Here is a 25,129-nt window from a genome sequence, read left to right as displayed (position 1 = left end):
TACATGCTAGGTATATACATAGCAGCTTTATTCTTAACAGTTGCAAACTATAAGCAACTCGGTAGAGATGTGTGTAGTCATACAATAGATGGCACAGCAATGAAAATTGACAAAATACAGCTACACACAACAATGTGGATGAAATTCATGAATATAATGTTGAACACACAAAGCCAGGCACAAAAGAATACATTCCAACTGACTCCATTGATATAGAACAGAAGCAGACAAGAACAAAAACCTATTTAAGGGAATACATACCAGCTTGAAAATGTAAAAAAGAAAGTCACTACCATTAGCTGCCTTCGAGAGCATAGGAAGGGGCTATATCGAAAAAGAATAAGCAAGGAGCAGAAAGTGTTGGAAATCTTTTACTCAATCTCAGTGATAGTTTAATGAGTGGTCACTTCATAATAGTTCTTTAGACCGAACATTAATGTTTCATGCATATTTTTATCTTTGTATTTTTTTTCACAATGCATATTTTCACAAAAAGGAAAAGTAGTTCTTCCTTGTTTTGTCTCCTTTTCTTTACTAACCGAACTAGTCAGTCCTAAAGCCATTAGATAGGCAGAGCAAGGTAGGCGTTTGCCCCAAGGGGAAGGGAGCCATGGCTGGCCCCGTGTGGGCATCAGAGCTGGAACAGGTCAAGGAGGGCGCCTCTGTAGGAGGGCTGCTGGCAAGGTGTGCTGGAGCCAGGGGTAGATGAGAATGTCCAGTGAGGAGGCAAGAAGCAGCATAGCATGGAGACCAGTCTGCCCATGTTGAGAAAGGCATCCCCCTGGGGCTATAGGGGCAGACTGGCACAGAATGAGAGCCTGAGTGGGGTGACGAGAGTGTCCAGGTGGGGGAGCAGATGAGGGAGGAGCCTCAGAGCTGGAGCAAAGTGAGGAGCTGTCTCGATAGGGAGAAGGCCTGATGTGGACTGTCCGAACTGAAGGAGGGTGAGGAGGGTGTCTATGGGGGTGGGCAGCCAGACATAGAGGGTCAGAGCCCAAGGAGATGAGGAGGATATGTAGAAGTTAGGGTGGTTGGCTGTGGGGAGTTGGGCCAAGCATAGTGAGGAGGGGTTCCACAGAACAGGGCTGTTTTGTGTCAGGAATCAGAGCCTAAGCAGGGTGAAGAAGGCATCAATGGATCAAGCGATTCTCCTGCCTTAGCCTCCCCAGTAGCTGGAACTACAGGCGTGCGCCACCACGCCCGGCTAATTTTTGCATTTTTAGTAGAGACGGAGTTTCAGCATGTTGGCCAGGTTGGTGTCGAATGCATCCTGATACGGCTGTTGGAGCCCAAGTAGGGTAAGTTGGGCATCTTTGAGTGGCCCAGTGTGGAGGGTGAGAGCCTGAGTAGGGTAAAGTTTGATATTTTTAAACAAACAAACAAACATGTAATATGCATCTACACATTTTCAAAAAATTAAAACAGGAGTAATAGTGATAGGTTATATTATTATTCACAACTATTCATTCCATCTTTCCTTTAAGAGGACACTCCTGCCCATTACCTTGCAATTTCAGAACCGCCTATGGAAGGAAGACATATTTCTGTCTCATTGACTGTGGGTTTGCTGTCGGCTGTGCTTTGCCTATTGGAATATGAGCGGATGTAGCATATGCATTGTGAATTTTGCACTATGAGTTCCTGCCAGCTCCTTTGTGCTTCCCCTCTGCCAGGAGAAGGGGCCTAATCCACATAGAGGCTGCTTCTTTAGTCTTGGTCCCACAGCCTTGAGTAGAACCCCCGCCTGGAACAAGGCAGTAGACAATTTGCCTAGGAAGTCTTTTGTTGTGGCAAGTCATGGAGAGCTCAAAGTTATTTGTCCCCAAAGTAATAAAAATACAGTTGATTCCTGTTACTTGGGGGTAGATATGTTCTGTAAAGTCACTGTGAACACCGGATTAGCAAATACTGAGCCACTGCTCCTAGGGAAAACGCAAGCCTCTGACCACACATTTTCATCATTTGATCAATACATAACCCTGTTTTATGTGTGCTTCTGTCTGAAGACACATGATATAGATGGTAATTAGAAGGTGCACACAGAAGGCTTCTGGGAGGCTGGCTACTTTCTATTTTTTAACCTATGTGGTTAATTATTAAAAAAAAACTCTACATAATTTTTTTTTTTTTTGAGAGGGAATCTCTCTGTCCCCCAGGCTGGAGCATAAAGGTGTGATCTCGGCTCTCTGCAATCTCCACCTTCCGGGTTCAAGGGATTCTCCTGCCTTAGCCTCCCGAGTAGTTGGGACTACAGGTGTGCACCACCACACCCGGCTAATTTTTATATTTTTGGTAGAGACGGGGTTTCGCTGTGTTGGCCAGGCTGGTCTTGAACTCCTGAACACAGGTGATCTGCCTGCCTCAGCCTCTCAAAGTGCTGGGATTACAGGTGTAAGCCACCGCGCTGGCCCTGTCTTTATTTTTTAAACGTGTATATAGGCGCGGTGGCTCATGTCTGTAATCCCAGCACTGTGGGAGGCTGAGGCAGGCGGATCCCTAGGTCAGGAGATTGAGACCATCCTGGCCAACTCAGTGAAACCTCGTCTCTACTAAAAATACAAAAAATTAGCAGGGCATGGTGGCAGATGCCTGTAATCCCAGTTACTCGGGAGGCTGAGGCAGGAGAATGGCTTGAACCCAGAAGGTGGAGATTGCAGTGAGTCGAGATCGCACCACTGCACTCCAGCCTAGCGACAGAGTGAGACTCTGTCTCAAAAAAAAACAAAAAAACAAAAAAACAAAACCAAAAACACCCCACATACCTTATATAATATATATTATTGTTTCGTTAACACTGAATTGTGGCTGAAAGCCCTGTGACTCATGCCTGAACCAAGCTTATCTAACACAGGTAATTTCTTCGTAAGCCACATCGTAGGCCTCTTGCTCTTAGGACACTTGACAGCACTTTAGTAACTCTTGGCGGCCATTTTAAACAGCAAACTCACCAATAAAAAGTACACAAATGTGAAAAATGTGACACTAAATCGACTGCAAAAAGGAAGTTTGTTTATAGTAGTAGAAGAACTTAAACAAGCAGAGCATTGTCTTGTTTGACTTCAGCTGGGAATGTGTATGTTGCGTGACTCAAGTTTTTTGCCACTCTGCACATATCTTGAATGACCACAAAAGCATCATGAGTATTGATTTTTGGGTGATAAATACATTTCAACAGGTAGGCAAATTTGCAAGTACAGAATCTGAATAATGAGGACTGAGAGTAGATAACTCATAATAAGATTGTAGAAATGAATCCAAATATGTCATTGGTACCTGCAAATGTCAATTAATAGGTAATAATTGCTGGACTGGATTTTTACAGTGTAGATTTACACTATTTGAAGGATAAACTTAAAACGTAAGTAGAATGGTTGAATGCAAAAGAATGGAAAAAAGACTAGGTAAATGCAAACAAAGAAGAGAAAGTATAGTTTGATTAATATTAGGCAATAGAAAACTCTAAGTCCAGGCACATTGGCTCACGCCTGTAATCCAACACTTTGGGAGGCCGAGGCAGGCAGATTGCTTGAGGCCAGGAGTTCAAGACCAGCCTGGGCAACATGGCAAGACCCCGTCTCTACTAAAATTACAAAAATTACAGGCATGGTGGCACATGCCTGTAATCCCAGCTACTTGGGAGGCTGAGGCACAAGAATCGTTTGAACCCAGGAGGGGGAGGTTGGAGTGAGCCAAGATCGTGCCACTGCACTCCAGCCTGGGAGAAAGAGAGAGGGAGATTCTGTCTAAAAAAAAAAAAGAAAACTCTAAGATGAAGTTTTATCTTTAAGGATAAAGGAAGACTTGCTAGATAATGGTAAAAGACTCAGTTCACCAGGAATGCATTTGTATTTACCTAAACCAATCAAATCAGGATATATTAAAGCAAACATTGACATCATTATGGGCATAAACTGAGAAATCTATAACTGTATTGAGGGCCCTTGACACACCTTTCTCAATCATTGACAGATCAAAAGGGTAAAAAATGTAAAAGATTTAAAATATTTTAACAACACAATATGGAGATACATATGGAGTTCTGTACTCAATATTTAGAGACTATCTTTCCCCAGTGTCAGAATGTAGATATCTGACTAGGCAGCATTTAGAAGATAATATCTTTGGATGAGGCTTACCAATTTACTTACTGACTCTGTCTGAACTTAGGGCAAGGTGTATTAAAGAGACTTATGCAGCTAGTTGTCCTCCTCAAGGTCTACTTCTTAGTAACTGAGGCTAGAGGTACATATCTGGTTGAGTAGCCTCGCAACAGAACATGCTATGCTATGGGGATGAGGAGGGGTGTAAGCTAGGAGCTCTCAGTCATGGAGACGGGGGGGCCTGGGGCTGGGCAAGTGCCTAACGGGGGAGAACTAGGGGGTAGTGCGATGTAATGGAGTTATAGTGGGCCCTTACCTGTAGTTCCTAAATATTGTAACCTGGGAATTCACACTGTTCCCCCAGCTCCTGGCCAGCTGTAGATCTTTCAATTGCAAAATGCTGCTCAGTTTTCTGCAAAGTGCAACCTCTGCTATTTGGGGAAGCTGGGCAAAAAGGTAGGTTCTGGGTAGTATGGGATTTTAACAATATTGATTCTTCTAATCCATACGAAATATGAACATGAAATATCTTTTCATTTATTTATGTCTTCTCCAATTTCTTTCACTAGTTTTCAGTGTACAGATCTCACATATCCTTTGTTAAATTTACTCCTAAGTATTTTTTATGCTATTGTAAATGGGATTGTTTTAATTTGGTTTTCAGGTAGTTTGTTGCTAGTGTGTAGAAATGCCACTGATTTTGGTATGTTGATTTTGTATCCTGAAAGTTTAATAAATTACTTAATCAGTTCTAACAGTTTTTCAGTGTGAAGTCTTTAGGGTTTTCTATATATAGGATCCTATCATAAGTAAACAGAGGCAATTTCACCGCTTTCTTCCCTATTTGGTGACTTTTATTTATTTTTCTTGCTAATTGCACTGGCCGGGGCTTTCAGTACCATGTTGATTAAAAGTGGTAAAAATTGGCATTCTTATCTTGTTCCTGATCTCAGAGAAAAAACTTTCAACTTTTCAGTGTTGAGTATAAGAGTGGTGGGCTTGTCATATCTGGACTTTACCGTGTTGATGTATATTCCTTCTATACCTAACTTGTTGAAAATTTTTATCATAAAAATGTTGAATTTTGTCAAATGCATTTTCTGCATCTACTGAGATGATCATATTATTTATATCGCTAGTTCTTTTAAGATGGTGTACCACATTGATTGCTTTGAATATGTTGAACCATTCTTGCATTCAAATGATAAATCCTACTTGATCATGGTGAATGATACTTTGTTTTTCTTTTATTTGGAGAAACAGGGTCTCGCTTTGTCACTCAGGCTAGAGTGCAGTGGCACGATCTTGGCTCACTGCAACCTCTGCCACCCAGGTTCAAGTAATTCTTGTGCCTCAGCCTCTCAAGTAGCTGGGATTATGGGGATGTGTCATCACGCCTGGCTACTTTTTTTTTTTGTATTTTTAGTAGAGACAGGGTTTTGCCCTGTTGGCCACGCTGGTCTCGAACACCTAGCCTCAAGCGATCTGCCCACCTTGGCCTCCCAAATTGCTGGGATTACAGGTGTGACCCACCATGCCTGGCTGTGAATGATACTTTTAATGTGCTGTTGAATACAGTTTGCTTATATTTTTTTTTGAGAATTTTTGCCTCTATGTACATCATGGATATTGGCCTGTAATTTTCTTTTCTTATAGTGTCTTTGCATGGCTTGCTATTAGAATAATCCTGGCCTCATAAAATGAACTTGAAAGAATTCCCTCCACTTCAAGTTTTTGGAAACATTTGAGGAGGATTAGCGTTGGTTCTTTAAATATTTGGTAGAATGAAGTCATGAAGCCATCAGATCTTGGACTTTTCTTTGATGGAAGATTTTTAATTACCAAGTAAATCTCCTTACTTGTTGATGTATTTAGTTTTTCTGTTCCTTCATGATTCAGTTTTGGTAGATTATATGCTTCTAGGAATTTCTCAATTTCTTCCAGGTTATTCAACTTGCTAGTGTGTAAATTCACAATCCCTACCAAAATTCCAAATGCATCTCTTACAGAAATTTTTAAAATCCTAAAATTTGTATGGAGTCACAAAAGACCCCAAGAATCTCAAACAATCTTGAGCAAAAATAACAGAGCTGGTGGCATCACACTACTTGATTTTAAATATACTACAAAGTTATAGCAATCAAAACAGCATGGTACTGTCATAGAAACAAATACATTAACCAATGGAACAGAATAGGAAATCCAGAAATAAATCTATACACTTATCGTTAATTGATTTTTGATAAAGGTGCCATGAACACACAATGGAGACTGTCTCTGATAAATGGTCTTGGGAAAACTGGAAATTCACATGTAGAAAAATAAAATTGAACCCTTATTGCACACCATGCAAAAAAATCAACCCAATGGGTAAAGAAAATGTGGTATATGTGCACCATGGACTACTACTCAGCCATAAAAAATCATGAAATAATGTATTTTGCAGCAACTTGGATGGAGCTGGAGGCCATTATTCTAAGTGAAGAAACTCAGTAATGGAAAACCAAATACCATATGTTTTCACTTACAAGTTGAGTTAACCTATGGGTATGCAAAGTTATACAGAGTGATATGATGGACTTTGGAGACTCAGAAGGGAGGAATGTAGGAGGGCAGAGAAGGATAAAAAAAAGAACTACATATTAGGTACAGTGTACACTACTTGGGGACTGGTGCACTAAAATCTCAGACTTCACTACTATACAATCCATTCATGTAACCAAAAACCACTTGTGCCCCAAAAGCCACTGAAACACAAAATATGCATATATTTTTTAAAAATCAACTCAAAATGGACATAAGATCTAACCACAATGGCTGAAACTATAAAACTCTGGAAGAAAACCTAGGGGGAAAGCTCCATTATATTGCTATGGGCAATGATTTCTTAGATATGACCCTAAAAGCACAAGGAACAGAAGTAAAAATATACAAGTGAGATTACATTAAATTACAAAGTGTTTGCACAGCAAAGAAAATAATGAACAGTCAGGAGACAACTCATAGAGTGAGAGAAAATATTTGCAAACCATACTATGATGAGGGGTTAATATTCAAAACATATAAGGAACTCCATCAACTCGATAGTAAGAAAACAACTCAATTTAAAAATGGGCAAAGGACTTGAATAGATATTTCTTAAAAGAAGGCATACAAAGGCTGGGCATGGTGGCTCACACCTGTAATCCCAGCATTTTGGGAGGCCAAGGCGGGAAGATCACTTGAGGTCAGGAGTTCAAGACCAGCCTGGCCAACATGGTGAAACCCTGTCTCTACTAAAAGCACAAAAATTAGCTAGGCATAATGGCGCATGCCTGTAGCCCCAGCTACTCAGGAGGCTGGGGCACGAGAATCACTTGAATCTGGGAGGCTAAGGTTGCAGTATGCCAAGATCACACCACTGCACTCCAGCCTGGGTGACAGAGCATGACTCTGTCTTGAAAATAAATAAACAAGTAAATAAATAAATAAGGCATTCAAATAGCCAATAGGTTTATGAGAAAATGCTCAACATCATTAATCAACAAAGAAATGCAAATTAAAATCACAATGAGATATCACCTCATGCCTGTTAGAATGTCTATTATCAAAAAGATTAAACATAACAAGTGTTGATGAGGATGTGGAGAAAAGGGAATCCTTTTTTTTTTTTGAGACGGAGTCTTGCTCTGTTGCCTAGGCTGGAGTGCAGTGCCCCAATCTCGGCTCACTGCAAGCTCCACCTCCCGGGTTCCGCCATTCTCTTGCTTCAGCGTCCTGAGTAGCTGGAACTACAGGTGCCCGCCACCATGCCTGGCTAATTTTTTGTATTTTTAGTAGAGACGGGGTTTCACTGTGTTAGCCAGGATGGTCTCGATCTCCTGACTTCGTGATCCACCTGCCTCGGCCTCCCAAAGTGCTGGGATTACAGGCGTGAACTACCGCACCCGGCCAAAAAGGGAATTCTTGCACACTGTTGGTGGGAGTATAAATTAGTACAGTCATTATGAAGAATAGTGTAGAGCTTCCTCAAAAATGCTAAAAGTAGAATTACTGCATAATCCAGCAATCCCATATTTGGGTATATATCCAAAAGAAATGAAATCAGTATGTTGAAGAGATATCGGCACTGCTATGTTCATTGCAGCATTATTCACAATAGCCAAGATACGGAATCAACCTAAGTGTTCAGCAATGGATAAACTGGTAAACAAGTGGTATATATACACAATGAACTACATTCAGCCTTTAAAAAGAAGGAAATTCTGTCATTTGCAACAACATGGATGAAGATGAAGAACATTATGCTAAGTGAAACAAGCCAGGTAGAGAAAGACCAATATTGCATGTCTCACTTGTATGTGAAATCTAAAAAGTTGAACTTGTAGAAGTAGAGAGTAGATGATGGTTATCAGAGGTTGTTGCCAGGGGGCAGGGTGGAGTGTATGGGGAAAGGGAAGATGTTGGTTAAGGGAATAAAGTTTCAGTTAGACAAGGGAAAGAAGTCTCTGAGATCTATTGCATAGCATGGTGACCATAGTTAACAATGTATTGCACATTTCACAATTGCTACAGAAATGTTCTAACTTAAAAAATGATAAGTATCTGAGGTGATGGATGTGTTAATTACCCTGACATACCCATTCTGCAATGTGTACATACATCAAAACATTAAACTGTAGCACATAAATATAAATAATTATCATTAGTTAATTAAAATAAATTTCTTAAAGTGCAATGAAAGCAGTGATGAAAGAAATAAGTATTTCTCAAATTAAAAATAAAAATGAAAGTAAATTATAGGAAATGAGAAATGAATGAAATTGACCAATAACCCAATTCAAGTTGGAAAAAGAAAGGCAAATAAAATCTAATGAAAACACAAAGATTGTGGGTAGAGAATCAGACACGGAAAATAAAAAAGGAATAATATTAAGCTTAAAATTAATGATTTAAGGACAATAAAGTATGGAAATTATGAAGACTTTTTTAAAAAGTAGGTTCAATGAAGGGGCTCTGGAGAAACTCCTATCCAAGCAGGCTCAGAAACCAAGGAACCAACTGGGTTTGAAAGCTGTCCTAGGAGAAGTTGGAAAATAAAAAAAAATCTTCCCACCAACATTTGAAGTGGCTTAGATTCTTAGAGTTCCACAAATGTAGGCTAATTACTTTCATTTCTTCAAATAGCATACAGTCTTACCACTGCATATCTATTAGAATGACTAAAATAAAAGCATTTACAATACCAAATGCTAACAGGTATGTGGAGCAAGTGAAACTCTTAGGACAGTAGTGCACGCACTACTAATGAAAATGCAAAATGGTGCTGTGACTTGGGAAAAGAGTTTGGCAGTTTCTTACAAACATACGCTGGTCACATAACCCAGGAATACCACTTCCTGGTATTTATTTAAGAGAAATGAAAACTTACTTTCATAAAAAAACCTCTATGCAAATGTTTTTATGGGCTTTATTCATAATTGCCCCAAACTGGAAATAACCCAAATTTCCATCAACTAGAGAAAGGATGAACCTGTTGTATATCCATAGAATGGACAAAACTCAGGAGCCACCTTCAGGGTGGCTCATTCTCAAGTAGATCAACTTCAGGAAAAAGTAAATATGTAGTTTAAGAATCAGTAACATCCTCAGATCCCTCTGTACCTGTGTACCTCCTGGAAAATCTTCCTGTATCCTGAGGGATATGGGTACCCCAGCCTGAACAAGCCTAATCTAGTCAAATCCTCTCATTTTTCAAATGGGTAGACAGAGGTAAAATTTCAAATGGGTAGATGGAAGTAAAACTAGCCCAAGTTGACACAGTGAGTTGATGGCAAAGTGTGGATTTCAGTCCACATCTCTTCATTCCTGGTGTGTGTCCTTCCTTCCTTCCCTCCCTTTTTCCTTCCTTCCTTCCTTCCTTCCTTCCTTCCTTCCTTCCTTCCTTCCTTCCTTCCTTCCTTCCTTCCTTCCTTCCTTTCTTTCTTTCTTTCTTTCTTTCTTTCTTTCTTTCTTTCTTTCTTTCTTTCTTTCTTTCTCTCTCTCTCTCTCTTTCTCTCTTTCTTCTTCTCTTTCTCTCTCTTTCCCCCTCCCGTCCCCTCCCGTCCCCTTCCCTTCCCTTCCCTTCCTCCACAGGGTCTCATTCTGTCACCCAGGCTGAAGTGCAGGGGCATGATCATGGCTTATTGCAACATTGACCTCCTGGGCTCAAGTGATTCTCCCACCTGAGTCTCCTGAGTAGCTGAAACCACAGGTGTGCACCACCATGCTGGGCTAAGTTTTTTTTTTTTGAGACAGAGTCTCGCTCTATCACCCAGGCTGGAGTGCAGTGGTGCGATCTCGGCTCAGTGCAAGCTCTGTCTCCCGGGTTCACGACATTCTCCTGCCTCAGCCTCTCGAATAGCTGGGACTACAGGTGCCTGCCAACACGCCCGGCTAATTTTTTGTATTTTGTTTAGTAGAGACGAGGTTTCACCGTGTTAGCCAGGATGGTCTTGATCTCCTGACTTTGTAATCTGCCCGCCTCGACCTCCCAAAGTGCTGGGTTTACAGGCATGAGCCAACTCGCCCAGCCCATGCTGGGCTAAGGTTTTTCATTTAATTTTTTTTTTTTTTTTTTGTAGAGACAGGGTCTTGTTATGTTGCCCAGGTGGGTCTTGAACTCCTGTGCTCAAGTGATCCTCCTGTCTTGGCCTCCCAAAGTGCTGAGATTACAAACATGAGCCACTGTGCCCAGAACCTGGTATATTATTTATATAGCACATTTGTGTCCATGTATTCCAGGTCTGTCCTAGTTCTTCAGGGCCCCCACTTAGCAACTCTCGCAATCACACTCATTTGTTACCTGTAAGACCTGTGTTTTGTAGTCTCTTGCCCAAACAAACCCCAGTCCAACCAAAGTGGATTCATTCTGTGTCAAAGTTGCCAGATTTAGAAAATAAAAATAGAGGATGATCAGTTAAATCTGAATGTCAGATAAACATCAAATAATTTTTTAGTAGAACTATGTTCCTTATATTGCATGGGATATACTTATGCTAAAATTATAAATGGACATCCTCTATTATGTTTGGCAATTCTATTAATTTGTGTTTCTCCCCTGCCTCCATCCCATGAGGTCTGCTTTCTTCTAACTGACTGCAGGCTAATCTGATCAACTGATTCTCAAGACTGGGTTAACAGACGTTTTCAGGTTAAAGGGTAAAATTTCAAACCCATAGAGTGACTTGATAATAAAAATGTAAAGCACCAGAGGGCCTTTTGGCTAATCTTTTAGGGGAACTAAAGGAATGATTTACACAGTCTCTGACTAGGGAACTCAAAAGCTAAAATGGTAATAGGAACATTTTTTGGCATTCACTGTTGCCATTCATTATTTGTTAATTGACTAAAATACAATAAACACTGATTTACAAGCCAGCTTTACAAAAATAGTTCAAGTAATTCTCATGTCTATGAGGTAGGTGTTATTATTGTTTCTTTTATGACAAACTGAGGCTCAGTGAGGTGAAGTGACTGAGCCCAGGCCACACAGTCAGTAAGTGGTGGATTAAGGATGTGAACTCAGGTCTAACTCTGAATGCTACGTTTCCTACCACTCCATACCACTTCATTAAATCTTAATCCTCACAATGACAACAAAGCTTCCAGGTTAACTGCATTGTTCCCATTTTCTAGATGAGGAAACAGAGGATCCAAGATATGCTACTATAAGGGACTGAGCCACGCCCAAAATCAAGATCACTATGTTTGGGGTCATAATTTCCATGACCAAAGAGTACAGGCACTATTGTAAAATTTGAAGAGGATACATGATTAGAACTCCCCCAACAAGAAAGATCGGGGAGATAAATTGTCACAGTCTTTACTTTTAGGCAGCTGCATGGTATGGCTTCAGGAACTCTGGAAGAGACTCTATTCCAAGATACCGTCATAGCTTTCTCAGTATCTGAAGTTCCACCAGTACAGACGTATATTTTGGCATACAGATGTTTTCTCTGTCTCTTGCTTCCTCTTTCTCTCTCTACCCACCTCTTACATTTTTTAAATAAATGCACTCTAAGAGTTAATACAGTAAGGGATTATTAGTTTTTCATGCCTTAAAATAAAAAATACATAAGGATCACGAAAACACATGTGGGAAATGGGGGCTTGAGTAGGTGGGGGAAGCTCATCTGTTCATCTGGTTGTCTGGGAGTATCATAAGATCCTAGGCTTGGATAGTAACAGAAGGAATGAAAGGAATTTCTTTGTTAACCCGAGGTCATCTGAGATAATTCTTGCTTCTGGTACACCAAGATCCAGTAGAGTGTGTCCAGGCCCTCTGGAAAATCTCATACCATCCATTTCTGTCATCAGTGGAGCAAAGAAAAGATGCTCACTAGTGTCTGGGGTTGCCCCTGGAGTGACTGTGGGCAAACCAGCTCTGCAACTGTGCCAAACAAATTCTTGTGATCATTTAAGTGTGGCCTCTTACCCAGGAGCAAAACAATAGGCAAGTGTCTGTGTAGCACAAAGTACAGCACCATGGCAAGGTATGGGGATTGGTCAGGGTCCTGAAACGGAATGTCTTAGATGCACCATAACTCACCATCTGACCTCAGACAGACCCCTTCCCCATGCTGGTGTCAGTCTTCTTACCTGTGAACTAAAGGGACCTGGTGGATCATCTCTAAGGTTCCTCTGCACATACTTTGTGTCTCTCTCTGGATTGTGCTTAACTCCCACCTCTTTTCTCATCCACACAGGCACCTTCCTCTCTACAGCCCCACCTTCTCCTGGAGGAATGTAGCCTTCCTGCTGCTTCTCTCCCTTGCTTTGGAGTGGACATCTGCATTGCTGCACAAGAACAAACGTGAGTTCAAAAAACCTGCAGCCATTCTTCCTTAGAAAGTATTCTTGAGGATGAGGGTTAGACATGAGGCCAGCGCCAGTGTCAGATGAGGCCCCCTCTGCCATGGATTTGGGGCCACAGAAAGCTACCCCTGCTCACCACCCTGGCCCTCCACATACTTTCCTTACTTGTTCCCCTCAAATTATTTCCCTAACTTTTCCATATGTATATATGGAAGGAGACTATGTATATAGTTTGCATCTACTGGGGATGCTTCCCAGAGATATGGTCTCATCTGTCTCATGATATCACTCAACACATACTTCTTGGGTGATCATATTCATTCCCACTGCACACACATACACAAACACACACACACAAGTTTAATTTTTTTTAAATTAATAAGTCACTAGGCATGAGCCTGAGAGGAGAGGACCAGTGAGGAGGCTGCTGCAGTAGTTGAGAAGAGACAAGGGATGAGATCAGGTGCTGATCTGAGGGAGTGGTAGTAAAGAGAGGCAGGAGACAGGGTTTGGAGAGAGGTTTAGGAGACAGAGTTGACCCAAGTCCATGACTGACAGGATACTGGGGTGGCAGAGAGGAAGGAGTGCACCTCTGGATTCTAATAACAGACTGGACCTGTTGATGCCAAATGTCAAGATGCGGAATAGAAAGTAAGGTAGTGCTTGGGCATAAGGAGGTAATAGTTCTGTTTTAAATATGTTAGAACAGACGTGCTTCTGCGATGCTTAGATGGTGTTTTTCCCAGGCAGGTCGAAATGAGTCTTTAGTTTGGAATAGAGGATGAGTCTGGAGGAAGAGATGAGAATTATAGTTGGGATTGTGGGAATGAGTGGGATCACCCAGGAAGTATGTGTCAAGTAATGTCAGAAGACAGTTGAGACCAGATGTCTGGGAAGCATCCCCAGTAGATGCAGAGAAACCTGTGAGGTGTGCTTATACACACAAGCAAGTGGTTAAGAAGAGCTGACAAGAAACGGAGGCGGGGTTTTTATTAATAAGTGAGAGTTCAAGCTGGCAATGGGGAAAGGAGCTTCAACGACACAAACCCAGTTTGATTTGCCAAACTCTCTGTCTGCTAAACCTAGAACAATGGTTCCCAAGTAACAGCCTACCTCCTGGTGCCCACTGCCTGCTTTAGGATCACCTGAGGTTCTTTTTAAAAAGTGGAGTCCCAAAGATGCACTTTCTAGAGATTCTGATTCAGCCTAGAGTTTATATTTTCTGAAACATGCATAGATGATTTTGATGTACACTCCAAATTAGGAACCACATACTCTTCTTAGCTTCAGCCCATTCCTGGAGGGATCATTAATGACAAGAAGTATTGTTGGAAAGTACTCAAACAAAGTCTCAGTGGCCAGTCCTCAGGGAAGATGTGGGGCTCCTTAAGTTAGTCCTGGACTGTAAATCCCAGACTTGCCCCTAATGCATTGTATTATCTTATCGTACCTCATTTCTTTTAATCTGTGAAATCAGAAGTTTGGTACCAACGATAATAGAGTTCTTTCCATTCCAAAGTTCTACAGTTCCAAAACTCAGTAGTATCTGAAAGGATCATGCCTCTCTGGCCAGATTCCATTGGAGGGATACTCAGTTTAGAATCATGGAGACACATTAAACGCTATATGAGCCATCCTTTGCTACCTAACAAATTGTTTGTGGGTCAGAAGTCTGGCATTGTGCGTCTGGGTTCTTTGCTCCGGTTTTTTCCAGGCTGAGATTGAAATGTCAGCCAGGGCTATAGTTCTCATTTGGGATGCAAGGTCCTCTCCCAAGCTCACTGGTTGTAGCAGAATTGTTTCCTTGGAGTTGTAGGACTGAGGCTACTTTACTGGCTGTCACTTCTAGATGCCACCCTCATGCCTTGGCACTTGGCCTCAACAATCTCCAAAGCTATGAATAGCTTGTTAGATACTTCTCATCATTTGAATCTCTCTGATCAATTCTTCTCTACCAACCAGAAGAAGGCTCTGCTTTTCAAGGACCTAATTGACTAGGTCTGGGCCAGAGATGACCCAACTAACTTGGGTCTTTAATTTTTCTGCAAAATCGCTTCACAGTATTGCCTAGATTAGTGTTTGATTCAATAATCAGAAGTTGGGAATCTTGAGGGTGCAACTTTAGATTCTACCTACCACAAGCACTGAAATCAGGAAGCCATGTCTAGCCTCAAAAAGGAAGGAAGCATGGCCATACCACCCTGAAAATGCCTGATCTTGTCTGATCTCAAAAGGTAAGCAGGGTCAGACCTGGTTAGTACTTGGATGGGAGGCTGACTGGAAACACTGGGTGCTATAGTTTTTTTCCCCTTACCTCTTCTAGTTTTTAGTAAAAAAAATAAAAATAAAAATAAAAGGTAGGAAGCAACTCCATATCTGCCAAGGTCTTACCCCAAGCATTATAGACATCACCCCATTGAACTCTTATAATCAACCTGTAAGGCAGGAATTGTCATTCTCATTTTAAAGGTGGAAAATATAACTCAGATGAAGGGAAATACTTTCCCAAGATTATTTAGTTGGTTAGTATTGGAGCCAGGCTCCTGAGCCAGATCTGCCTGACTATAATGCTTCTTCCACTCCACCATTTCTTACTCCTTAGAGGTAAATTAAAAATCATACAACTGAGTTCAGATCGGTCTTGAGTTTACCAGGAGTCAAGGGTCAAATCAGGCCTCCTGACCTCTACTTCCATGGTGTTTCCACCAGTCTTTACTAGTTTCTTTTATCAACTAGAGACAAAGGAATTAAGAATTAAAATATTAGCTTTCAAGAAGAGAGAAACTCTTTTGAATTTAGGGAAAGGGCCTTGGTCCCTTCCTAACCCCTTGCCCTGGAATCCAACATGCTTCTCCTTCAGTTCTTCTTGGACACAAATTCCTGATTCAGATCCATTTGAACGAATCTGAGTGCTGAGAAACAGAACTAGCCCCTGAATAGAAGCAGAGCAAGAGCTAAGAATTGAAGGTAGAGGATAGGGCTGAGAGAATTTCACTACACACCTTTGCCATAGGAGAAAAAAAGCTGAAATTCTGAATGAATGTGAGTTTGGACATTTCTTTCTTGCAGAGAAACCAGGGTTGTGTCCCAAAGAGAGGCTCGCCTGTACCGCTGAACTTCCGAATTCATGTAACACAGATTTTGACTGCCAGGAATACCTAAAGTGCTGCCTTTTTGCCTGTCAGAAGAAGTGCATGGATCCCTTTCAAGGTAGTGATGTCCAGGCTGAGGACAGAGGTTCCGCACTTCTTGCTCTGTCCAAAACTGGCTGAGGGATTCCCTTGGATGGCAGGACAAGGACCCAGGGCCTGTGCTCTTCTCATTCTCTTATTCAATGCCTAACCCTCAAGTACAAATCATAAGTCTAGGCATGGTGACCATCAACTACCATGATATTGATGCTGGTCTTCTTGGGTCCCACATTCAATCATTCACAAATAACTAATACTTGTTGCATGGCTCACTCTGTTCAAGAGACTATTGTGGCACTGTGACAAAATGAAACCTCAGTCAGCTTAGATGCTGGCATTATTTTTCAGACTCTTTGATCTTCAAGGAGGTTTTCTGGTAACTCAATGTATTGGGCATCTATCCAATATGTGTGGGGAACTGTGTGCTTTTTAAAAAGATTCATTTATTCATTCACTCATACATTTATCCACTCATCAAATATCTGTCGTTAACGCCCTTTGAAAAGACCACCAGAATACACCTGTAGTTGAACAAGTTGGGTTTAGTACTCATTGAAGTGAGGGAAAATATTCACCCTAGACAAGTTTGAGGCATTTCAGTAAGAAGCTATTAGAAAGAATCTATTATAGGATTTGGGCTTTGATTGGGTAACTCGGGGGAGGGTCTAAAGAAGTGAGAGTTTGCTCTAGATTGAGTGCTGTCAGAAAGAGGGGGCAATTCTATGACTGGCTATCCCAGGGAATCTTAACTATACAGAATGCAGACCAGACTGAGAATAAAGCTGTGATTGATGGTAGAGAAGCGTAAGTCACTCATGTTAGCTTAGAAGGGGATGGGTGTTTGGTATTTTGCAGGTTTCATGGTGATCTTGTTTTTGTCTCACTTCATCATGATCTCAGAGTGACCTTGTTTGATTTAGATATTCTAGGAGATTTTTAGATCTCCAACAGAGAATCCATGTGGCTTAGCTGGGAGTGTCAGATCAGTTTTCAGACGTCAGGGGCTGTCTCTTCCTTGGTATTTCATTATTTCTAGGTACTAGGCACTTTGTTAGGCACTTTGGATGCAAAAGTAATTGCAGTTTTGGACCGTGAATTTTAAATCATTATAACTAGGTTCAAACAAATCTTTATTGGCTGGGCATGGTGGCTTACACCTGTAATCCCAGCACTTTGGGAGGCCAAGGCGGGTGGATCACCTGATGTCAGGAGTTCAAGACCAGTCTGACCAACATGGTGAAACCCTGTCTCTACTAAAAATACAAAAATTAGCTGGGCATGGTGGGGGGTGCCTGTAATCCCAGCTACTCAGGAGGCTGAGGCAGGAGAATTGCTTGAACTAGGGAGGCAGAGGTTGCAGTAAGCTGAGGTCACACCATTGCACTGCGGCCTGGGTGACACAGTGAGATTCCTTCTCAAAAAACAAAACAAAACAAAACAAAACACATCTTTATTAATCAAAATAGGAATGATTACAATCAACACATTTTTGCCAAAGAGAAATAAGTTTGTGTAGCGTAAAAATCCATGCTTCAGGATTTGACGAACTCTTGGAAAACATTTTCTGCATCCTGCTGTTTGTGGATGTGTTTTCCCTGCAAAAAGTTGTTGAGATACTTGAAGAAGTGGTATTTGGTTGGCGAGAGGTCAGATGAATATGGTGGATGAAGCAAAACTTTGTAGCCCAATTCATTCAGCTTTTGTGTTGGTTGTGTGATGTGTGGTTGGGTGTTGTTGTGGAGAAGAATTGGCCCTTTCTGTGGACCAGTTGGCCCTTTCTGGTTGCCAGTTGGTCCAATGTAGACCAATGCTGGCTGTAGGCACTGCAGTTTTCAGTGCATCTCGTTGATTTGCTGAGCATACTTCTCAGATGTAGTGGTTTTGCCAGGATTCAGAAAGCTATAGTGGATCAGACTAGCAGCAGACCACCAAACAATGACCATGACCTTTTTTTGGTGCAAGTTTGGCTTTGGGAAGTGTTTTTGAGCTTCTTCTCAGTCCAACCACGGAGCTGGTCGTCACTGGTTGTCGTGTAAAATCCACTTTTCATTGCATGTCACAATTGGATTGAGAAATAGTTTGTTGTTGTTGCATAGAGTAAGAGATGACCCTTCAAACCAATATATTTTTTAAATTTTTGCTCAGCTCATGAGGCATCCACCCATCGAGCTTTTCACCTTTCCAATTTACTTCAAATGCTGAATGACCATAGAATGGTCAACGTTGAGTTCTTCGGCAACTTCTTGTGTAGTTGTAAGAGGATCAACCTTGATGACTGCTCTCAATTGGTCATTGTCAACTTCCAATGGCCAGCCACTATGCTCCTCATCTTCAAGGCCCTCGTCTCCTTTGCAAAACTTCTTGAACCATCATTGCACTGTACATTTCTTAGCAGTTCCCAGGCTAAATGTGTTGTTGATGTTGCAAGTTGTCTCTGCTGCTTTAAGACCCATTTTCAACTCAAATAAGAAAATCACTCGAATTTGTTTTTTGTCTAACATAATTTCCATAGTCTAAAATAAATATAAAGAGCAAATAATAAGTCATTAGCAAAAGTACATGAAGCAAGAAATGTGCATTAAAATGATGTATAATATAGCCACATTTATTTAAGAATGTATTCTAATACCAAACAGCAAATTTCAACAATGCAAAAACCACAATTACTTTTGCACCAACCTAATAGTTGCTGAACAAGTCTTGCCCTACCAAAGCTCAGTACAATGGAGAAGAAAGATCAGCTCCAAAGTACAAGATTCTTATATGCACCTTGTAATATTCTTTGCAAGGAAGGAGTGATGCTCAGAGGTGCCATACAACATAGACTATTAGTAGTAGAACTGGGACCAGAACCTATGCGTTTTTTTTTCCCTGCCATGGCTCCTTTTTTGATGTGGGTGATAACACCAGGAGTTATGACAAATGCTAGAGAACTGACCCTGTTCTTTTATCTCTACTCTTCATGTCCTTCCTTCCTTGCTTCCTGACTTCAGAACCCTGCACGCTACCTGTGAGACAAGGAAACTGTAATCATGATGCACAGCGCTGGTATTTTGACTTTAAAAATTATCGCTGCACACCCTTCACATACAGGGGCTGCAAAGGGAATGCCAACAACTTCTTGAGTGAGAATGACTGCAGAACGGCTTGCATGTTAGTTGGTGAGACCCGTATCCTGGAAATCTGAGGGTCTAGTTTAACTAGAAATAGTATACCAGTGAGGTTATAGGCTCAGGATTTGAGGTTAAAGTTCCTTGGTTCAAGACTTAACTCTGTCATTCACTGGCTGGGAGGTCTTGGGCCAGTTGCCTGCCTTTATAAGCTTCAGTTTCCTTGTCTATAGAATGAGGTTAATAACAGTATTTACGTAATGGAGTGGCTCTGCCAAAAATGAGATAGTGTATAGAAAATGTTAATAGATCTTGGCCAATGTGACCCGAAAGCCAGGTGTGCTCCCTTGGAAGAAGGTGTTTCCTCATGATAGTAACCTGTTGAGCATCATACTGAGGATTTGTGTAAGAATGGAATCCCATGGAGTAAGTGTCCACACTGGAGGTGGAGAGTAGGGTGGGGTGAAGGTGAAGGCTGTGGATTTATTCCTTAGTATAATGGTCATCACCAGCAATGTTGGGAGACAGTGTCCTACCAAACTTAGAAGTAAAATGACCTGAATTAAAATCTGACTTTTCCCACTTGCTGCTTTCTTCACTTCTTTGAGTTTCAGTTCCCTCTTCTGTAATTCTGGAGTCACAGCAAACAGCTCATTGAGTTGTTGGTAGGATTATACATTATTTAAAACACAAAGACTTGATATAGTGGGGGTCCCGTGGTGTGGGTTCACTAAATGGTAACAATTGAGATGGTGACCAGTGATCTTCACAATGCAACACTGTGTGATTTATGAGGCAGCATTGCAATTTCGACCACAGATTGCGAGGCAAGCTGAAAAATGTACCATTACTACCACTTTACAGATGAGAGAACAGAGGCAGAGAGGTAAAGTTAGTTGCCTGAGGACCCACAGATGGTCAGGAGTAGGGGTGGAATTTTAATTCCATGGACCCATGGGCCTGAACGTCCAAGGCAATCCTGGGACCTGACTTGAAACTAAGACCACAAGCTTCCCTTCATGGGAAGCTCTAAGGAATCATGATGCTGTGGACAAGACCCTTGTCTCCTCTCCCAGGAGCCATCAGGAAGAGGAGGCCAGGGAAATGGGCTTCGGTCGGTTTGTGGAAAATTTAGGTTAAGACTCAGAGGCAACCTGATAATACCTCTGGGAGTTCAACACATCATAGCCTGAGCCTGACCTGGGAAGCCCTTGTAGAATTTGCAGTCAGATGAGGAAAAGAGCATACATGCACAAAACCCCAAAGAACTGATTTAAATCCCACTTATGTCCTAATGACTCAGTGTTTCCAGCCCTAATCTGACTCCCAAACTCCACTATCTGCTCTACATCTCCACTTGGACCTCGCAAACATCTCATGTTGAACTTGCTTAAACAGAACCTTGGGCCAGGCACAGTAGCTTACACCCGTAATCCCAGCACTTTGGGAGGCTGAGGCAAGAGGATCACTTGGGCTCAGGAGTTTGAGACCAGCCTAGGCAGCATAGTGAGACCTAATTTCTACGATCAACAACAAAAAAACAAAAACAAAAAAACAACCAAAAACACAACAACAAAAAAACAGGCATAGTGTCACGCGCCTGTGGTCCCAGCTACTCAGGAGGCTGGGAAGATCACTTGAGAAGGTAGGAAGATCACTTGAGCTGGGGAAGTTGAGGCTTAGTTGGGTGACAGTGGGAAACCCTGTCTAAAAAAAGAAAAATAAGCTAAACATAAACATAAACCAGTACCTCTTACCATCACTCCCCTAACGCAAACCTGTTCTATCCATGCTTCTCATCTTGATTGAAAAACTTCACAATCACACTTGATGCCTCTCTTTATCAATTAACATCCATTAAGTTAGGAAATAATTTTAGTTCTACCTTGAAAGTAGATCCCAAATCTGTTAAAACCTTACCACCTCCGCAGCTGCCACCCTGATCTGAGGAGCCATCTTCTTACTTGGATTACCCCAAAAGCCTCCTAAAATGTCTCCTTGCTTCTATCCTCCTTACAATCTATTATCAAAACAGTAGTTACAATGACCCTTTCAAAACATGAGTCAGGCCATATCACTTGTCTACTGAGAACACTGCGATGGATCCCCATTTCATTCTAATAAAACCAAATACCCTAAAATGGCTTACACTGATTTGTGTAGATTTCACATAATTATCCCCATTTTATAGAGAAGGAAACTCACTAAGTAGCAGGACTGGGACTTTACCATGGGGCTTAAGGCACCAAGCCCAGCACGCTCTCTACCACATCCCATGATGTGATGAGACATTTCATTCTTCCACAGCCTATTGGAGATGGATAGGGTAGGGTGAACCAAGTTGCAGAAAGGGATACTAGCTTTGAAGAGAAGGAAAGGCTCTTTGAAGGGTGGTGGGATGGGGGTGAGGTTTTAAGAAGCTCACATTTGCTCTTATTTTAGTTAAGGATGGACAATGCCCACTCTTCCCTGTCACTGGACGTAAGGAGTGTCCACCTTCATGTCACAGTGACATCGATTGTCCCCAGACAGACAAATGTTGTGAATCCAGGTGTGGCTTTGTTTGTGCCAGGGCCTGGACAGGTAAGGACTGGGGATATACCTCCCAAATCTATTGGGCATGTGGCAAGGATGCCATGCTGTCTCATGGAGTGGGGGGGGGTGTCTTGAACCTCGGATGCCCCTTGGGCTCATCTTTGAGGATCCTTTGGAACCCCTTTTAATGCCCAACAAGTTATATTGACCTCTGAAGACTATTGTGCTATTCTTCAAAGCCAATAATTCATAGTATTGCTCTCTATTCTTCCCCAGGAAAACTTATTTTTTCCGAGTCTCATTCCTCAATGACTTGCAAGGTGACAATATTCACCAATTCATAAAAGATTCATAACCATGAGGTGTATTCCTAATAAGCCTTCATGTCTGCACAGAACTTCAGAGCATGCACATCATATTCATATTGTGTAAGACAGGCTGGGGAAAACATCAGTAGCAAATGATGTTGGATAGAAGCCAACTTTCCTGCCTCCTATAAGGCAGGTGTTTACTCCCCCGTGTAGTCCCAGGGATTGTCCAGGTATGGCTTTAAGGTTCTAAGGTTCAGTATAGCGTGGTGGCAGGAGTCAAAGGCTTTTCAACCTACTTCAACTTTTCTACTGGCTTTCTATGTGGCATTGGGCAGCTCATTTCCCTCTAAATACTCCTCAATGCCTACAATTTATAAAACAAGAAGGTTCTGTGTGCTATCTAATACTCCTGCTACTTGTGGTTTTCTGGGGTTATATAACCCAGATCCATTAATTCTGTAGCAGCAGACAGGAATCCTATCAGATGGTACAAGTCAGAGATGGCAAGACTTTTCTTGATGCTCCTCAAGTTATCATAGAAAGTTGATACTCTGCCTCCTCCAGTCTATTGTTACTATAGGGGGAAAGGCAAGAATCTTAATCAGAATAAAACCTTGTTTGAGTTTCCCAAGATTCCCCAAATTTGTCTCAAATTATGACCAAGTATTTCAAGGTCAAGTGTTTTCTTTTACCCCATAAAGTCAAACAAGGTTTCTGCCCACGCAAGCCCTTGCTATGTGCCCAGATCGATAAACCCAGGTGCCTGCAGGATGATGAGTGCCCATTGGTGGAAAAGTGCTGCTCACTTTGTGGACTGAAATGTACGGATCCCAAGAGTTGAATAGTAAGTAGAAAATATTATCATCAAAATCATTAATTATGAGTAGCATAATAAAGACCTGTCAGTTTTGTCTTGCATCCAACTTGCCAAATTATCTTAAGTATCACAATATTGAATGATGTTACTTTGATTTTATATATAATCCCATCATCTGAAAGTGATGATATATTTGACTTTTTTCAACTTCATGACTTTATTTTCTTGTCTTCTTGTGTTGTATAGAAGCTCCAAAATAATAATGAAAATAAAGGCAATGGCATCCATCCTTGTCTAGTTCCTTATTTTAAAGTCAATGTCTCCTGCAATATAAAAAGATATTTGTTGTTGAATTTGGAATGCATAAGTTTTATTGCACTTAAATTATTTTCTTTTTTCTTTTCTTTTTTTTTTTGAGATGGAGTTTTGCTCTTGTTGCCCAGGTGTGATCTCGGCTCACTGCAATCTCTCCTTCCCGGGTTCAAGTGATTCTCCTGCCTCAGCCTCCCAAGTAGCTGGGATTACAAGCGCCTACCACCATGCCTGGCTAATTTTTTGTATTTTTAGTAGAGATGGGGTTTCACCATGTTGGCCAGGCTGGTTGCTAACTCCTGACCTCAGGTGATCCACCCGCCTCGGCCTCCCAAAGTGCTGGGATCACAGGTGGGAGCCACCGTGCCTGGCCAGTTATTTTCTTTTTAAGCTTATTTCCTGTCCATTTATAGCTACTACTGAAAATGACTGCTGAATTTTATCAAATACCTTTTAAGCATACAGTCACATAATTATTTTTCTCTTCTAATTTGTTGGCATAATAAATTATTAAATTTTCTTGAGTCATCCTTGCATTCTTAATAAACTTAATTGCAGTGTGTTGTATCAATATATTATTGGTTCTTTTTAGCTAATAGTATAGTTTGAATTTTCACATCTATAGTCAAAAGAAAAATAGGTCTTTTTAAATTTGTTTTTCCTATTTGGGTCATATTACTTTCAAAAAATGAGTATGGGAACTAATTGGGCAACCTATCTACTTTTTCTATGCTCTGAAATATTTTACATAATATAGCAATTCAGTGTTTTTTGAAGGCTACCAAAATTCAGCTCCAAAAGCATCTAGATCAGGTTCTTTCTAGTGGTATATTTTAGTAATTTTTAAATATTTTGTCTTCTAGTCTGCAGGTTTTCTACCTCCTCTTCTGCAAATTTTGGTCTTTTGTATTTTGGTAAAATTGATCCATTTTCCCTATATTTTCACATGTATTACTTTAGAGTAGTATACATTGTTCTCTAGATAATTCTTTTTAATTTTGGTTAATGCTTTTACTTGTACATTCATGTTTCCACCCACCTATTTACTCACTAATTATTCAATCCCTTTACTTACCTATCCATTCACTCAACACATATGCAAATACCCAATCCCCACTCACCTATCCCTCCTATCCTTCCACTGACACACTTTTCAACTTAGCTCTTTGCCCACTCCATATGTCTATCCACTTACCTTTCTTACTCATCTTTCTTCTACAGACTCACTTGTCCATCTAGCCTTTAGTTAATCCTCCTATTATTGACCTCTCTCCTCTCCCTTTCTCTGCACACACACGCACACACTCTTTCATACCCATCAAAATACATATTCATCATTTCTATACTTAACTCTCTCCATCCACATACCAATGCACTTATCCACCTTTCATTCAAACAGCCTCCATCAATAGGCCCACCTATCCCATCACTACCCTATCCATCTTTACATTCAATTCAATCCACTTATTCACCCAATCATCCACCCATCCATAATCCATGCATTCATGTATCAAATATCCATGCTTTCTTCACTAATCTTTCTCCCTGCTCAACCATCTTCCCACTTATCACTCTACCGGCCACCTGTCCATCCACATAGCTACCTACCTATTCACACACCTACCAATCCCCCCACCTACCTTGCTCATCCAGCAAGATGTACCTGAGTGTTTATTTGGGGTCTATTCATGTTTTAAGCACTGCGTTCTAGACAGAGACCTGTTTAATGGAGTTTGGAGCTTACCTGGGGGAGCAAATATATAACTTAGTAATACAGTTAGAGGCAGAGGGCACAACACAGGAAGGCAGTAACAGAGAATCAGTCCATGTGACAGGTCTTGGGCTAATGAAAAAGCAGGAGGTGTCAGGTACAGACTGGTCTGGTTGGTTCTCGTTGGGGTCCCCTGTTCTAAGCACA

At 41.2% G+C, this 25,129-nt stretch overlaps 1 protein-coding gene across 1 annotated transcript; it reads left to right on the top strand.

Annotated features, from left to right (window-relative positions):
• The first annotated feature begins 610 nt into the window (after positions 1–610).
• Positions 611–23,186, top strand: WFDC8 (WAP four-disulfide core domain 8). Its single transcript, XM_021921816.1, has 6 exons — positions 611–684; positions 12,740–12,933; positions 16,005–16,145; positions 19,120–19,287; positions 21,679–21,819; positions 22,784–23,186. Exons 1-6 carry the CDS (start codon positions 611–613, stop codon positions 22,921–22,923), a joined length of 858 nt encoding a protein of 285 aa, XP_021777508.1. The 3' UTR covers positions 22,924–23,186.
• The last annotated feature ends 1,943 nt before the right edge of the window (positions 23,187–25,129 follow it).

The sequence above is a fragment of the Papio anubis genome, chromosome 16, assembly GCF_008728515.1.
Source record: "Papio anubis isolate 15944 chromosome 16, Panubis1.0, whole genome shotgun sequence".
In the NCBI taxonomy this organism is placed as follows: Eukaryota; Metazoa; Chordata; class Mammalia; order Primates; family Cercopithecidae; genus Papio; species Papio anubis.
This window is presented reverse-complemented; position numbering and strand designations above follow the sequence as displayed.

Coding starts and splice junctions, on each gene's coding strand:
- WFDC8 (XM_021921816.1), top strand. CDS start 611: ATGGCTGGCCCCGTGTGGGCATCAGAGCTGGAACAGGTCAAGGAGGGC. Junction 16,146..19,119: donor GTGCATGGATCCCTTTCAAG/GTAGTGATGTCC, acceptor TCCTGACTTCAG/AACCCTGCACGCTACCTGTG. Junction 19,288..21,678: donor AACGGCTTGCATGTTAGTTG/GTGAGACCCGTA, acceptor CTCTTATTTTAG/TTAAGGATGGACAATGCCCA.